Source organism: Erythrolamprus reginae, chromosome Z (assembly GCF_031021105.1).
Source record: "Erythrolamprus reginae isolate rEryReg1 chromosome Z, rEryReg1.hap1, whole genome shotgun sequence".
Lineage (NCBI taxonomy): Eukaryota > Metazoa > Chordata > Lepidosauria > Squamata > Dipsadidae > Erythrolamprus > Erythrolamprus reginae.
In genome coordinates this window covers 88,458,200-88,475,482 of record NC_091963.1, presented here as the reverse complement: position 1 = coordinate 88,475,482, position 17,283 = coordinate 88,458,200, and the positions used below count along the sequence as shown (strand labels likewise).

At 46.8% G+C, this 17,283-nt stretch overlaps 1 protein-coding gene across 8 annotated transcripts in view; it reads left to right on the top strand.

Moving 5' to 3' along the window:
- The window catches only part of RECK (reversion inducing cysteine rich protein with kazal motifs), a 307,670-nt gene that overhangs the window by 113,725 nt on the left and 176,662 nt on the right, over positions 1-17,283 (top strand). For 7 of the 8 annotated variants that reach the window (XM_070727797.1, XM_070727793.1, XM_070727798.1 and 4 more), the window contains exons 3-5: positions 75-149; positions 9,784-9,820; positions 12,081-12,166. In XM_070727797.1, the coding sequence (XP_070583898.1) occupies positions 75-149; positions 9,784-9,820; positions 12,081-12,166 (198 nt within the window). The remainder of the gene's footprint in view (positions 1-74; positions 150-9,783; positions 9,821-12,080; positions 12,167-17,283) is intronic. The other variant, XM_070727794.1, reaches the window with a different exon arrangement.

The following is a 17,283-nucleotide window of genomic DNA, read 5'->3' as shown; positions in this document are numbered from 1 at the left end:
GTTGTATATAAGCCTAAAATGCTATGTTGTGCTATTTTTACTGTGCAATATTTTCTTAACTATTCTTTTAATAGATTTTGGCATCTAAGAGCGATTCTCATTTGAAACACCTGTTGCAACGTGCTCCTGAATATTGTCCAGAATCAATGGTAGGTATAATTGTTCTTGGATAGTATATAGTGAAATTGTATACTGTACTTTGTTTCAACATACAGGGAATTGAGGTGATGTTGTCATAGAAAATAAGAAGAGATTATTAGTATCATTGTTGCTGGTGTTTTAATATCAGGTAGAGCTTGCCTCAACTCTTGGCCCAGATCACTGAACTATTGGGTGTCTTGGATCCTAGATTACAAAAAATAAGAGCCCATTCTCCATGGAGGGCAGAGATAGCAGCCAGCGCGGGTTGACCGAGTCCGTCAACTAATCAGGACTGAGCCCATGCTATTTAAGATTCAGCTGTGTCAATCATTCCACTTTTTTGCTCAGTCCTCAACTAGGCAGAAGGTGTGGTCAGCTTCTGTACTAGACTGCTGTTTCCTTTCTCCTTCAGCTTTTTGCTTGTAAGTTCCCTTAAAAAAAAGTCTCTTCCTTTCTCCCTGTAGCTGCTTGCTGGGGAAAGGCATCAGTGAGGGGAGGGAATGGGACCGGCTGTTGGTCCCTTGAACCCGCCGCCTCCGTTTGGGTGAAGGGATCTCCACAGTGGGCGGTGGCAGCTTCAAGGGACCAACAGCCGGTCCTCGTTGAGCTGAGCTTCCTTTGGCTTCCTTCGTGGCGGCAGGTGAGCTTTGCAGCTTTGCCTCGAAGGAAGCCAAAGGAAGCTCAGCTCAACGAGGACCGGCTGTTGGTCCCTTGAAGCTGCCGCCACCGCCGCCCACTGCGGAGATCCTTTCGCTCGAACGGAGGCGGCGGCGGGTTCAAGGGACCAACAGCCGGTCTTTCTTGGCGCTGCGTTGTTGCAGCCTCTGAGGCCGCCTCCGGGCGAAGGGATCTCCTTGGTGGGCGGCCTCGGAGGCTGTAGCAACGCAGCCCCGAAAAGGACCGGCTGTTGGTCCCTTGAACCCGCCCCCGCCGCCGCCTCCGTTCGGGCGAAGGGATCTCCGCAGTGGGCAGCGGCCGCTTCAAGGGACCAACAGCCGGTCCTCGTTGAGCTGGGCTTCCTTTGGCTTCCTTCGAGGCGGCAGGTGAGCTTTGCAGTTTTGCCTCGAAGGAAGCCAAAGAAAGCTCAGCTCGGGGGCGGGCCTGAAGCAGCCGCCGCCTACTCCGCCCCGCGCTTCAGCCGCACCGGGCAGCTCTGGTGGGCGCGGGGCAGCAAGGGCAAGCTGTGAAGGTGGCGCAGCCAAACGTGGGTCGAGCGGGAGGGCACTGAGCAGTAGCCGTGGGGCGGCGGTGGGGCGGTTGGCTGCAAGGCACCGGCGGTGGCGGCTGGATGTGTTGCAGGACATGCGCTGGGCATGGGGCTGGCACCTCCGTCCCGTCCCAGCCAGCGGGCCAGTGCCAGCCCCATGTCCATGCCCACGCAGTGCCAGCAATGTACTGTGACCCGACGTTGGTGCCACCGTCTTGGAGCTCCTGCTTGCAGCCGACTGCCCCGCGGTGTGTTGCAGGGCAGAAAAAAAAGAAGAGAGAAAGGAAGAGAGAAGAAGAGGAGAGAGAGATAGAGAAAGCAAGAGAGAGAGAGAAAACAGAAATGAGAGGGGGAGGGAATGTGAGAGAGAAAAAGAGAAAAATGAGAAAATGATAGAGGGAAAGAACGAGGGAGAGGGAAACAAAACAAATGAGAAAGAAGGAAAAAAAGGGAGAGGGAAGAGAGAAGTGGAAAGGAGGGAAGGAGGGAGGGAGGGAAAGAAGGAGAAATGGAGGGAAAAGGAAGGAAGGAAAGGAAGAAGGAAGGAAGAAGAAATGGAGGGAACAAGGAAGGAAGAATGAAATGATTGGAGGGGTGGAGGAAGGAAGGACTTTTTGGGGATGGGGTAAATTTTTTAAAAAATTTCTCTCAACATACATTCAAACAATACAACGTACCATCTAATTTTCCCTGAATAAAATGCAGTATTTTGTCAGTAACTAATATCAATCATCAAAAAAGTTGCAAAAGTTTTTTTTTCTAATGTTGTCATCCAGGTACATACTTTTCTTTTAATTAAATTCCCTCCTTAATGTACCTTCAAAAAGTACAACACCAATTATATTTCTAACTTATTAACCATTATGCCAAAGTGCTTCCCTCTTTCTTTATATATTTTCCTATAAATATTTTTATACATTTTTCTATAAACCAAGAAAACCTTGTATAGCCAGTCAGATGTTAACAAAAGAAAATTAAAAACAAAGCATAAACATATATGAATTTCAGACTTCTTCCCCCCTCTAAATAGTACATTCCCATTTTGTTTTTTATGTTAAAATAAGGTATGTGCAGTGTGCATAGGGATTTGTTCATAGTTTTTTTTAATAGTCCGGCCCTCCAACAGTCTGAGGGACAGTGAACTGGCCCCCTGTGTAAAAAGTTTGGGGACCCCTATCATGGAGGATAAGGATAAGTGTAAGGTGCTCCCAATGACGACTCGTAAGGGGAATCTTCATCCTTCCCCTCTTCCGAGGAAGCCTTACCACACTCTGGTTCAGGCTCTCTTCTTTCCCAAACAACAAGGTCAGTAAGGGGGAGGCAGAGGTTCTTTCAGGACCATTCCTTTCGGTGCAAAAGGTCTAAGCAGTCCTTTCGTGGCAGCGGAGGTCACCCTTTCCGCTGCACTGAGTCCGCGGCAGACGGGGATCCTCCCATTAGTGGTTGCTTGTCCTTTTTTATGGACCAGTGGGAGGAAACCACATCTGACGCGTGGGTTAGGGAGATGGTAAAATTTGGCCTCTCCCTAGAATTTCCCTCCACTCCCCCAGAATTCTTCCTTTGTTGCCCAGTATCTAATAACTCTTCTAAGAAGCATCTCATGAATGAGGCTTTTGCCCACCTGTTGGAGATTAGTGCTAGCCAACAAGTGCCGGAGCCCGAAGCTGGATTAGGATTTTATTCCATTCTATTCTTGGTCCCAAGTCTTCAGGGGGGTGGAGACCTCAAAAGACTGAAACACCATATCAGATACCGACGGTTCAAGATCCACTCGCTTCAGTCCATTCTGGTGTGCATTCAGAGAGGTGACCTAGCCTCGATTGAACTAACGGAGGCCTACCTCCATATCCCTATCCACCCCAAATTTCAGCAGTATCTCTGATTCTGCTATGGGGGCATCCATTATCAGTATTGAGCCCTTCTCTTTGGATTCACCTCAGCCCCCTTGATGACACGCCTAAGGACACTTCCCATGCGTTTCCACTATTACCTGGATGATATCCTTCTACTTGCTTCCTCTAGGTCTCAAGTTGTTTATGATATTCAGGTAACGGTTAACACCTTGCAAAACCAGGGGTTTTCTATCAATGAGGAGAAAAGTAATTTAATCCCTTCCACCTGTATTACTCACCTGGAAGCCATTATTGATTCTCTGCAGTTTAGGGTGTTCTTATCCCAGGAACGTTCCAGTATTGCGGATCTAAATTCCTCTGTCTTGTGTCAGCGCAGAGTTCCTCTATGCCTGCTTTCTACGCTCCTGGGAAAATTCATTTCGGCCATCAATATTGTTCCACGGGCATGCCTATACTCCAGGAAATTGCACTGGTTCCTCTTACCTTTCTAGAATGTGGACCGGGATTCTTCTCCTACAAGGGATTTTCTCCCACAGGCGGTCCTCTACTCTGTCCCCTGGTGGTCTCCGGCGACCCTGAGTCAAGGCTCCTGCTTCCTCAAGCTGTCCTGCCTTGTCCTTACCACGGATGTCAGTATCTCAGGATGTGGAGCACACATCCATTCGAAGATTGCTTAAAGACTTTGGTCCCCATCAACATACTGGAATTATGTGCGGTCCGCCTGGCACTCCAAGAGCTGAGCCGGCTGATGGTGTGGAAGCACATCTTAGTCCTCACTGACGCCACCACTGCCAAGGCTCATATCAACAGGCAGGCTGGCACTCGTTCACCTGCACTCATGGAGGAGGCCAGGGCCCTTTGCAACTGGGCCGAAAGCCATCTACTTTCCATCTCAGCGGACTATATTGTGGGGAAGGACAACATCAAGGCTGGCAACAGCTTTCAGCAGATCTGCAATCGTTTTGGCCACCTTCAGGGGGATCTTTTTGCCACCAGATAGAACAGGTTCTTCTCCTGGTTTCATTCCCTGGAAGGGACAGATGCCCTTCGCTCACCTTGGTTGGAGGGGCTCCTATATGCTTTTGCGCCCCTCAACCTGATTCCCAGGGTGGTTCGCAAGCTAATCAAGCAGGGGGTGGAGCTACTCCTGGTGGCCCCGTACTGGCCACGCAGGGCCTGGTTTGCAGACCTTGTAATGCTATCTGCCTCCCCTCCATGGCGTCTTCCCATGTTGGCCTCTTTGCTCAGCAAGGGGTCAGTCATCCATCTAGATCTCCACTGGATGAAACTGACCACCTGGCACTTGAACGGTCAATCTGATCGATGGCCAGGTGCCTCCAGGAACAATGGAGCTGATCAGCAGATAACCTTCCATTCAACGAATTTACGCATCTACCTGGCGCACCTTCTGTAAGTGGTGCAAGAGAACTCACTGCTCTCCTACAGACTTGATGATGGGTCAGCTGCTAGGGTTTCTCAGGGAGAGGTTTGACAAGGGTTTGGCTCCCAATACCCTCATATGCCAAGTTAATCACCTTGTCTTCAATGCTGGCTTGTGCAGACCTCTTCCCCTTGTCTCACACCCTCTGATTAAGAGACTTCTGCGAGGAGTTTCCTTCTGCAGTCTTCCAGTAGTGCACTGTTTTCCCACATGCGTACTGGACTCTGTGACTAAGGCCTCTTATGTGCCACTCCAAGACTGTTCCACCCGCTACTTTACCCAGAAGGTGGTGTTTCTGGTAGCAATCAGCAGTCAGGAGAATTTCAGAAATTGCAGCCCTTTTGGCCCATAAGGACCTCTGTCTCTTTTTTCCGTTTAGTGCTTGGACTAGACCATACCTTTCTTCCCAAGATCAATTCCTGGTACCATAGAGCTCAGGAGCTCACCCTTCCCTCCTTTTGCTCCCAGCCAGTTCACCCTCTGGAACACACCTTAGATGTGAAGCGCATGCTTCGTATCTTCCTGAAGCGCACAGTGGGGAGGTGGAAATCAGAGGCCCTTTTCATTTCTTATTCCCTGCTTCAATGGGTAAGAAGGTCTCCTCGATCACTGTAGGCAGGTGGATTAGAGCTGCTATCTCCAAGTCTTAATATTTGTCCTCATCCCCTCATCCCCATGGCATCACTGCTCACTCTACGAGGAGCACAATGGTTTGAGCTCCAGGGAAGCTCCTCCAAGCTTCCCTGGAGGATATGTGCAGAGCTGCTACCTGGTCTTCACTGACCACCTTCATAAGGTATTTCAAGATCGATACCTTTGCTTCCTCAGATGCTGCCTTCTGTCGGAGGGTGCTACAGCAAGTGTTGCTTCTGCGGCAACAGCTACCGAGGTGTTCCCTCTCTGCGGGATGTAGGCTTTGGCAGGTCCCACGCTGGCTGCTGACTCCACCCTCCATGGAGAATTAATCATTGTTTTCCTTACCCGAACAGTAATTCTCAGGAAGCTGGAGACAGCAGCCAGACCCTCCCCATCCTCCTGGTCATTAAGATATATCTGTTGCTTTCCATTCCCTTTTCTATAGGGGAGGAAAGTCATTTTCTGTTATTTGCTCTGTATGTCTTTTGGTTTCTGTTTCTTTTGTCTGTCAATCTCTACAACTATTGACCACATGATGAAATAGTGCCTCGTCCTTCACAAAAAGGCGGAGTGATTGACAGAGCTGAAGCTTTAATAGCATGGGCTCAGTCCTGATTGGTTGATAGATGGGGTCAACTTGCGCTTGCTGCTGTTTCCGGCCTCCTGAGAATTACAGTTCAGGTAAGGAAAACAATGGTTGCATGGTCCAGTGTTGCATGGTCAATAAATGCAGCTGGCATGAACACTTTTGTCTAAAACATAGTAAAGGATGAATATACAAAACCGATGTGTATTACTGAAGCCTGATTGGGAATTATTGGGATGTAGCCCTTTTTTGAAATCTGCTGTTTTAGATCCTGGAGCAGTCTCGGCACTGGGAAGTAACATTAGCTATGATAGTATGCGAACGTCTCGCACCAACCAGGAGAATTGTCCCGGAAAGGACTTATTATCAGTATCCCTGTTTTATTGCCTTCTCTTTACCCCATAGAATATTGCAAATCCGCAACAATCTTCCTTCCAATAAATTAGTCCTCCAAATAACTAGTAGGACTATCTCCTGATAGTTCTGCTCAGCATTCATTACACTAAGTGCAGCTCAACTGTATGATGGACAGGACAGACAGACAGATGATAGATAGAAGCAGTGGTGAGTTCCTATCGGTGCCGAAGGTGACACCACACTGGTAGGGGCTGCCAGATTGCGCAATTTGTATGCAACTGTTCCAGTGCCAATCCGTCAGGAGGCACCATCTATTTTTTTTGCATTTTTGGCATGCGCAGAAGCAAAATCTCATGTGTGAGATGTTAGTGATTTGTTTGCTTCCTGTGCATGTGGGGAAGCAAAACCATCGTGGGCACACACACGGGCATGCCCGAATGAAGAGGATGCATGTGCAGTGCATCTGTTTGCAGGGAAGTGCAACCCCCTGCTGAAAAAAACCTGTTTCCATCCCATGCATATATTCCTACTCAATGTCTTGCTATTACCCAAAAGAGAAAAGAAACACAAGTTAGGACAAAAACCCAGTGCAGCTGCCCCCCACTCTGATCTCTATTCTGGAGAGGAGTTTCCATTAAACCAGTGTTTCTCAAATAGTGGGGCGGGCCCCCCTGGGGGTGTTTGGAGTGATGCTGGGAGAGGCGCGTGACCCTGGAATTGTGGAGTTTTTTGCCACAGGGAGTAGGGGATTTTTGCACTAAACAATAGCACACAGTATAGAGTAGAAGATGTGAAGTGCAGATAGCAAACTCTTAAGAGACACCGTGGAAAAATATTTAACAGGGATGAAAAGGAGGAGAGAGATGGACAAATATAAAGTAAGTCTTCCGAAAGCTAAGACTAGGAAATGTGATGAAGCATATGTAGCGCTTGGCTTCACTGTGACTACAGTGGGAGACAAGGAAAGACCGGTATGTTTACTGTGTTGGCAGTGGACAACATGAAGCCAAATAAATTAAGGCATCACTTAACATTACACCCCAATCACGCTAACAAGCCTCTTGAGATTTTTTTCAGCGAAAACATGCTGAATATTGCAAACAATTGTCCCGGCAGAGAGTTGGGGGACATGAAATGTTTATTTCTTCCTAGGTGGGGGGCGTAACAGAAAATAATTGAGAAACACTGCATTAAACCATCCAAATTATTGAGACCCGTAGTTCTCAAATTGTGTGCAGTGCCATTCCAGTGTAATCACAGGTGCTTTAGGGATATTTAAAATTTCGAAAGGAAACACAGCTGTTTCCTAGTACTTTTTTCCCCAGTCTTAGTACTTTTTTTTGGCATATGGGTACTGTGAAAAAATTATAGAAACATTAAGAGTGCTATGTATTGAGATAATTTGGGAAGTATTGATCTATAGCAGAGCAAGAAAAATGACAAGGGGTCTGGAGGCTAAATTCTGTGATGAATTATTGCAGGAACTGGATATGTCTAGTCTGGAGGTCAGCAACCTGTGGCTCTGGAGCCACAGGTGGCTCTTGAGCCCTCTGTTTTGGCTCCTTGTCCCACCACTGGCTATCTCAGTCCCTTGCCCTTCCCTCCCAGTCACTCTCGCCTGGCCTGAGAAACTAAGGGCAATAGTGGGGAATGGAGAAATGGCTGGAGCTGATTCTCTGATGTCTCACTTTTCTGGTAACTTCTTCCATCCCTTGTTAGTGCCAGGCATGCCTCGGTTGCTTGCTCTCCACCCCGAGACACTGGCTGATCCCAGCCATGGCCGACACCAGTCTCGCTAACACAAGGGCTGGTGGGGTGGGAATGGGACCCAGGATGACAGAATGGGCTGAGCCATTTAAAGCTGTGGCTTTAAATCATGCAAAAGTCTCTCTCTCTCTGTGTATGTGTGTGTGTGGTGACCTCCTGGCTGCTGTGATAGGGCCGGGAAGTTGCACACAAGTGGGGAGCAAGTAAGCACCTGCCCACTCGAAGCATATCTTTGCTGCACTTTGATCAAGCCCGTCCGCTTGCTTGAGGAAGGTCTCCCCCGCTCATGTGCACCCTCCTGACCTCACCAGAGCTGGCCAGGGGGTCACGAGAAGGGCGGGTGTCGCCAGAGCCTTAGTGCAGGAGTGAAGTGCCACATTTGTGCCCAAGGTAGTCCACACCTCCTTCGGGCTGGATTTTGCACCTTCTATGTTCAACCGAATAGCTGCAGGGGGTAGACGTGGCAATATGATGACTGGAGTCTTAGAAATGTGAAAATGATGGTGGGAGAGAAAGAGAGAAGGAAAAAGAGAAAGAGAGAAGGGAAAGAGGGAGAGAAATGAGGAAGCTGGAGGGAGAGAATGAGAGTGAGAAATGAGAGAAGGGAGAAAGAAAGGAAGAAAGAAAGAAAAAGAAAGAATAGAGGGGAAGGGGGAGGAAAAAGAGAAAAAGAGAAATGAGAGGGCGGGAGGGAGGGAGAGAGAGAGAGAGAGAAAGAGACCCATTTCCCACAGAAAAAAATGGGAGCTGTAAAACCTGTGTAGGCATGGCTGGGGGGGATCATGTGACTGGGTGAGAGTGAGTTGGTCATGTGCACCCAGGTTTTGTGGCTCCTAGTGTTTATGGTCTATAGGAAATGGGTCCAAATGGCTCTTTGAGTATTTAAGATTGCAGACCCATGGTCTAATCCAGGGGTCTGCAACCTGCTGCTCTGGAGCCCATGTGGCTCTTTCATTCCTCTGCTGTGGCTTTGTTGCTCAAAATATGCATCATAACCGCCAATGTGCCATCTTTTTTTTTTTAGTTCAAAATATTTTTGTTGCATGCAGAAATAAAAATGTGTTTTTTCTATATCAGGTTATTGATTTCATAAATGCAACACTATGTTTTTTTCATACATAGCATAAAGCTAAATATATATATATATATATATATATGCAGTGTTATCTTCCTTTTAGAGGTCAAAAAGGTTTTGTGGCTCCTGGTGTTTTCTTTTCTGTGGAAAATGTGTCCAAATAGCTTTTTGAGTGTTTAAGGTTGCTGACCCCTGGTCTAGTCTAAAGAAGAAGAAAAAATTAGGATTGACATTATAGCCATTTTTGAGTAATTGAAGATAGAGAAAAGTGGGGTTGGCTGATCACCAAACACTCGAGGGCAAGAAATTTCCTGACAGGGAGAACATTTAATCAGTGAAATCCAGAAATTGTGAGTGCTTCTTCACTGGAGATTTGGGCAATCATTTATCTGGTATAGTATAAGGTATCCTACTTGACAGCAGGTATATTTTTCTATATATGTACAATCTTCTTGATTAGATCCTAGGAAGGTTATAATCAATTCACCTTCTAATTTCTGATATGCTGTATATGGAAAAAAATTATACACTTTTTCCCAAACAAAGTATGAATTTGTGGGACTAAAATTCATGGTCCCCAAGTTTTCTAGCCTGATTCTATAATCACTACTAATTCATACAGTTTTAAATATGCTAATGTTTCCAATACAAATATTTTGTTTAAATATTTCTTTAAATTTCTGATTTATTACTTAGTAATCATAGAATTGTTCTTTACAGAGAGAGGTTTGGGGCTGTATAAATTCCTCTTTGCCAGGTAAGTTTATTATTATGTATAAACTTAATAGAGCTCTGAATGCCTCATGTTTTAGCTCTCAGGTTTGTACCTGGATTTTTTTTACATGAACAACTTAATTTTACATGAGCAACTTAATCTGATATATGCTGTACCAGTGGCCTCTCTTTCATTGCATATTTTTTGCCTATGTATATTTCCTTTCTGTTCCATGAAAAAGGTGTAAATAGTTCTTGATTTATAAACATTCAGTGACTGTTTAAAATTATGACAGTGCCAAAAAAGTGGATTTATAATCCATACTCAAAGTTAGTGCCATCATAGCACCACTATCATTACATGATAAACAGTATTTTGACAGCCCATCCACATTTATAACTGCAGGGGACTACTACCTCTAACTCCCATACACGCTATGTCCTTTTGGCTGCCTTGCACAATGACAACTGATGAAGAATTACTAGGGCTGGAGCTGATATAGAGATCCAGTCCCTATGGCCTAAGTGTCAATACTGGGGCTGGGACTGATTAGAGGTCTAAGATCAGTAACAGGGAAGATGAGGATAATAATGGTAATACTGCCTTTTTAGATAGTTTGGCAGTGTTGTGGGAATTAGTTGTTTAATATAAAACTAATAAACTCTATAAAACTAATCTAGTTTACTTGCTAGTTTATTATAATCCTTTGTTGAGTGCACATCGGAATAAATAAGAAAAATAAGTAATAGCTTTATAGCATACAGTATTAAAGTAGAGAAAACATAACCCAAGCTAACTCGTTGATCAGAATAGCAGACCATTTCTATTTTCCAGTCTTGAACTTTGAGTGGGGGGTTGGACTGGATGACCTAGGACCCTTCCAACTCTTTTAATCTGTTTTTTTTTTTTTTTAACCTTTAATGGCCCAATGTCCTACTGGATTTTTAAACCCACTGCAAAAACACTACCTGTGTTTTCCTGAAAACAAGGCTGGGCTTTATTTTCTTTTGGGCCACAAAATAAGTGGTATTATTTCCCCCCCCCCCCCATCTATTTCTTCTGCTTGCTTGCGGTGTGTAGGGGACCATGCGATGAGACAGTGCTGCCACCATGAGGCAGAGGGGTGGAACTGCCCCATGTGCCTTGCACTGGCTTGCCTCAAGGCACTTGCAACCAGGCTATCTATTCCCTGACAACTGCCTTACAGCAGTAGCACCAGAAGCCATGTACAGTAGGAACCTTGTGGCTGCTGGCCCACTTTTTCTGCTTGCTTGGGGCCGCAAATGGAGCAGGGGGCTGAAAAATGATCCGGTGCAACGGCTGCAAGGTGAGGCGGAGTGCTCCACACATCAAACACCAGTTTAACTCAGGGTTCTCTGCAGCCAGGCCATCCACCCTTGACATCACCCTGCCTTACCTTGCAGCTGTGGCACCAACATACTGCTTGGCCTCCTGCACTGGTGCGGCTGTAAGCAAGCAGAAGAAATGGGCTGAATAGCCACATGGGCTCTTACTGCAAATAGCTGCCAATATCGCTGCTATGAGGCAGGTGTCAAGAAGCATTTCATTCCAGTGGTTAAGTAACCAAAGAGTTTATATTCTTCCTTTGGCATGAAAGCCATCTGAGTGACTTTAGATCAGTCATGCTTTCTCAGACCAACAGACTTGTTGTGAGGAAAATATCAGTAGGAAGGAGTATGATTACTGTCTTATTTATAAAAATAATAATGGCAGGATTAAAATCGTTTAAAACATTTAAAATTAAAAATCAAATGGAATAATTAGAAATTACAGTTTCCTAATTCAGCATGAGCCATGTGAAACAGGATTATCTCTACAATATCATATAAAATGTGTGCTGCTGCATGTTGTATACGTCATGAAAACGTTTGTGTGACAAAATTATAGAAATGCAGAATTGTTTTATACAATCTAGTGAATATTGTGAAAATAAAGAATCGCAAAATTCTCTGTATAATGGGAAGAGGAAGCTAGGCTTACAGTTTCAAATTTTCCTGGAAAGGGATCTGTTTAATGACTAGTCCATAGTTAGAGCCTAGAGGCAGGTGTTAAAAATCAGTGTCAACAAAGGCCTTCCCAGGGTGGATTGAGAAATTAAGCACTTCCAAACCCATATACAAAGAATGCCTCCTGAATTTAATTTGTTTTGTTTTGGCAGCAATATATTAGATTTGTTTTGCAAAGCATTGCCTTTGAATTGTTTGAAAATTATAGCATATACTTTAAAAATATACGGTATAAAAGAAAAATTTCATAATGTATTTTTTTCTTTTCTTCAAAGGTGTTTTGAAAAAATCTGATGGCTGGGTTGGCTTAGGGTGCTGTGAATTAGCCATTGCTGTAGAATGTAGACAAGCATGTAAACAGGTACGTGTTTGCTGGATTCTCTTTTGGGGGATGTATAGACCTGCCTTCTGAAACATTTCTATTCTTCAAAATCTTTTCTCCATGTTTTCTACTACAAATTGTTTTGAGCAAGGAGCATTACAATATGTAAGTGCCTTTCACAAGAAGGCTTTTTTCAGGGGATATGTTTTCACAAAAGCAGTAATCTACATAGGGGTTAAGAGGAAGGTGTGTCTCACCACCTTACTGTATAATATATTGTTTATTAATCAGAACTAGAGAATTATCCATGGCTTAATGTTGGTTGGATCAGAAATGGGGATTGGAGTGGAAGATCTCCAATGTCCCTTTCAATTTCTAATTCTATTCTGTTCTGTTATTCGTTCTATGATTGGGTGTATCCATCCTATCAACCCTAAGGAAAGTCTGGAATGGTATAGGTTCTCCTGCAGTGCAGGGGATTGATCAAGAATACCTCCAAGGTACTTCTGACTCTGTTATTCTATGTTTCATGTTCTATGTAATCTGAACTCTGAGTACATGGAAATTTGAAATGAAACCTACAAAAATATTGCTTCCAGAGTCTGTTTCTGCAGATAAAAAATAACAATTATTCTGAAATTTCACAACTCTTTAGCTTTTCATTTTCAGTTATTTTATTTTGTGGTGCCATTAAATCATGCTTGTAGATGGGTGGTATTTTTTGCAGGTGTTCCAGGGCACCATTATTGCCATTTTATTTGTAATCAGTCTGTGCAATTTTCTTGCAGATAAGAAAAAAAGATATAAATCAAATGTCAAAATGATTCACTAGAACACCTGTAAAAATTATGATGTGCTTTTTAATGAAAAATTGGAAAAAGTTAGAAAAGTAACAAAAAAATGAGTAATAATAATAATAATAATAATAATAATAATTTATTAGATTTGTATGCCGCCCCTCTCCAAAGACTCGGGGCGGCTCACAACAAGCGATAAAACAATATTGTACAGGCACAAATCTAATATTAAGAAAAAACTAAAAACCCTATCAATTTAAAAAACCAAACAACAGATACATACCAAACATAAATTATAATAAGCCTGGGGGAAAGGTGTCTCAAATCCCCCATGCCTGGCGGTATAGATGGGTCTTAAGTAGTTTACGGAAGACAAGGAGGGTGGGAGCGGTTCTAATCTCCGGGGGGAGTTGATTCCAGAGGGCCGGGGCCGCCACAGAGAAGGCTCTTCCCCTGGGGCCCGCCAGACGACATTGTTTAGTCGACGGGACCCGGAGAAGGCCGACTCTGTGCGACCTTATTGGCCGCTGGGATTCGTGCGGTAGTAGGCGGTTCCGGAGGTATTCTGGTCCAATGCCATGTAGGGCTTTAAAGGTCATGACCAACACTTTGAATTGTGACCGGAAACTGATCGGCAGCCAATGCAGGCCACGGAGTGTTGTAGAAACGTGGGCGAATCTGGGAAGCCCCACGATGGCTCTCGCGGCTGCATTCTGCACGATCTGAAGTTTCCGAACACTTTTCAAAGGTAGCCCCATGTAGAGAGCGTTGCAGTAATCGAACCTCGAGGTGATAAGGGCATGAGTGACTGTGAGTAATGACTCCCTGTCCAAATAGGGCCGCAACTGGTGCACCAGGCGAACCTGGGCAAACGCCCTCCTCGCCACAGCCGAAAGATGATGTTCCAATGTCAGCTGTGGGTCGAGGAGGACGCCCAAGTTGCGCACCCTCTCTGAGGGGGTCAGTAGTTCCCCCCCCAGGGTAATGGATGGACAGATGGAATTGTCCTTGGGAGGCAACACCCACAGCCACTCCGTCTTGTCTGGATTGAGTTTGAGTTTGTTGACACCCATCCAGTCCCCAACAGCCTCCAGGCACCGGCACATCACTTCCACTGCTTCGCTGACTGGACATGGGGTGGAGATGTACAACTGGGTATCATCCGCATATTGATGATACCTCACCCCATGCCCTTGGATGATCTCACCCAGCGGTTTCATGTAGATATTAAATAGGGGGGAGAGGACCGACCCCTGAGGCACCCCACAAGGGAGAGACCTCGGAGTCGACCTCTGACCCCCCACTAACACCGACTGCGACCGTCCGGAGAGGTATGAGGAGAACCACTGGAGAACAGTGCCTCCCACTCCCAACCCCTCCAGTCGGCGCAGAAGGATACCATGGTCGATGGTATCGAAAGCCGCTGAGAGGTCAAGAAGCACCAGGACAGAGGACAAGCCCCTGTCCCGGGCCCGCCAGAGATCATCCATCAACGCGACCAAAGCAGTTTCCGTGCTGTAACCGGGCCTGAAACCCGACTGTTGAGGCCCTAGATAATCGGCTTCTTCCAACGACCGCTGGAGTTGGAGCGCCACCACCTTCTCAACAACCTTCCCCATAAAGGGAAGGTTGGAGACTGGACGGTAGTTATTAAGCACGGCTGGGTCCAGGGAGGGCTTCTTGAGGAGTAGTTGGAAAAACAGCTGAAAATGCAAGTTTCTCTATTGCCTTGGACGGGAAATGAACACTCGGACACAAAGCTGGGTAAAATGGGTCACTTTATTAAATATTAATGAAAAAGACCTGCAGGGGTCGCTTAAAATGGGGGGCGGAGTTTTCCTGAACACAAACATGCTTGGGCAACTTAATGGGCGAACTCCATGCCGGGTCAGGGTGAGGCATGCCCCGCCTGTACCCAGCCCGTAAGCCACGGCCAGCGTGTGGGAGGGCTCACCCTGCATGACCCGGAACCGGAAATGACGTGGGTGAGCCCCAAGGGCACCCCCTTCACACCGCTCCGTCCGTGGAGGAAGCATGAGTTGTGTGACAGGGGTGCCAATCATCTTACAATAGAAGCCCAAAGGAGAACACACAGTTGCTACTGATACCCTTTCCGCCCCGTTTTCTGCCATATAGTGACCAAGTATATATACATCCAATTGTTGAGTCAAAACCTATTTACATACAGATACACCCCATAACCACAAATCCTTTTCCTCATCCAGGATGGAGTAGGCGAAAAAACAAACCCTAGCAAATGCTATAAGTTTGCAAAAATTCCTACTCGGCCCCAACCAGGCGACCTATAAAACACCCTGGATTGAGTGGAGGGTGGGTGGGTGTCCGCTCTGTGGCAAGCTCGGGAGGCAAGGGAAGCCGGGGGGTGAGAGCCAGTCCTGATAAAGGGCGCATTCCCCGCCCCCGGCCTCCCAGAATGCCCGAGCGGCCACTGGGTTGTCAGGGGTGTTCCCACGCTACCGCGGGGAACGCCCCCAGCTGATAGGCGGTACCGAGTTGGTTCCCGCCATCGGCAACTGTAGGCTGACCCGGAACCGGAAATGACGTGGGTGAGCCCCAAGGGCACCCCCTTCACACCGCTCCGTCCGTGGAGGAAGCATGAGTTGTGTGACAGGGGTGCCAATCATCTTACAATAGATGCCCAAAGGAGAACACACAGTTGCTACTGATACCCTTTCCGCCCCGTTTTCTGCCACAGCGGGGGGTCAGATCTCTATCTTGGCCCCTCGCTCCCCACCTAAGCCTGCCTCAGCTCACGCAGGCACCACTGCAGGTCTGTGTAAAAATTGCCACTCCTGACATCTTCCTTAAATTGACCCAGTGAAAGCTAAGGGGGGTTTAAAAAACACATGCCCGGGTGTCTGATCACTTTGCCTCCCCCTGCCATGTTAACCCATATCCTGGTCCCGTCAACTGCTGTTGGTATGATGGCGACTCCGCATCCCCTCCATGTGGGGGTATCAGAACTACACACCACGGCCGTAGACCCCGTACGACCGGTGGTTCACCATGACATGACATCACTGCGCCAAGTCCTCCAACAAATTGTATGTCGAGCCATATGCTCTGCCAGCCCCGGGGGGGGGTCTGCCATGACTTGACACCACTGAGCCAAGTCCTTCACCAGCACCAGGTCGTTGCCACCCGTGTGCAACTCCAACAATCTGGTCCATATGTTCTGCAAGCCCCGGGGGTCTGCCATGACTTGACACCACTAAGCCAAGTCCTTCACCAGCACCAGGTCGTTGCCACCAGTGTGCAACACCAACTATCTGAGTCCGGCCCATCACTGCTCCCAACTTTTCACAACGGAAGAGGCCCGTCTCAAACGAAGACCTCTGAGCTCAAGCCTTTCCACTGAAGCCCCAGCAACTCAGCAACCACCACATTCCTGAAGATAATGTTGCAGCTCAACATTCAGCCACCATGCCACGCTGTGGCCGCAGTTCACTACTGTGGGCAACGGAAGGGCAGCTCCTTCGCACTTCGCACGTAACAAAGTGGAGCAGGGCCAGGACCTAGAGAAACGATAAGAATACAAAGACAGTGTTAGCCACCCGATCCCAAAATCGCTTGTACTCAGGTGCTCTGAATCCACTTCATGAAAGCCACTGACTTCCATCTGCCACCGGATTCATTACTTTGCTGAGAACTTGTTGAAACCTGCATTCAGTATTGTTGAGGGAATCCCACCCGATATCCTGCCAATCCTCCTGTAACGGCCCCTAACTGTTATTTATTCAGTGGAGGCCTGTCTTATGGAAAAAAGGGGGACCATTCCCTGGCTTCCTTGCTTTACTTGCACTGAGTCCATCATACCCAGGCATATATCCTTGTTTGATACACCCGGCCAGTGATCAATCCACCATCTGCGTTTACTGGTCAGCCACCGTGCGTAACCAACGTGGCTGCCGCAGCCCCCATTTAACATCGGTTTGCTGGCCCAGGGAACCTAGCATGATCCACTACTATGCGATCATGACAGCACCTTGTAGACCTACCATGTCCCAAAGGCCATTTTTATGGCTGTCGTGTGAAACAGCCTTGCCTTGTTGGGTGAGGATCTGGGTCTCATCCAAGGCCCGCTGCCCCTGAAACTGGGTAATGTATAGCGGCTTACTAATTTCTCCCCAATCTGAGTCCTTTCCTTGGACCATCTCTTGATCATTCCCCCTATCCTCAAATAGTTTTGTTAGGAGAGCTAAGCCCACCTGTTGCCCCTATACGATGGCATGTAACCATGTGGTCCAACCTGCACTCCTTTGCTCGAGCGATGGCGCCATCCACCAATTCTGGGTACCCTGCGCCCCAGCCTATGCCATGTGGCTGCCAACCGCCTGC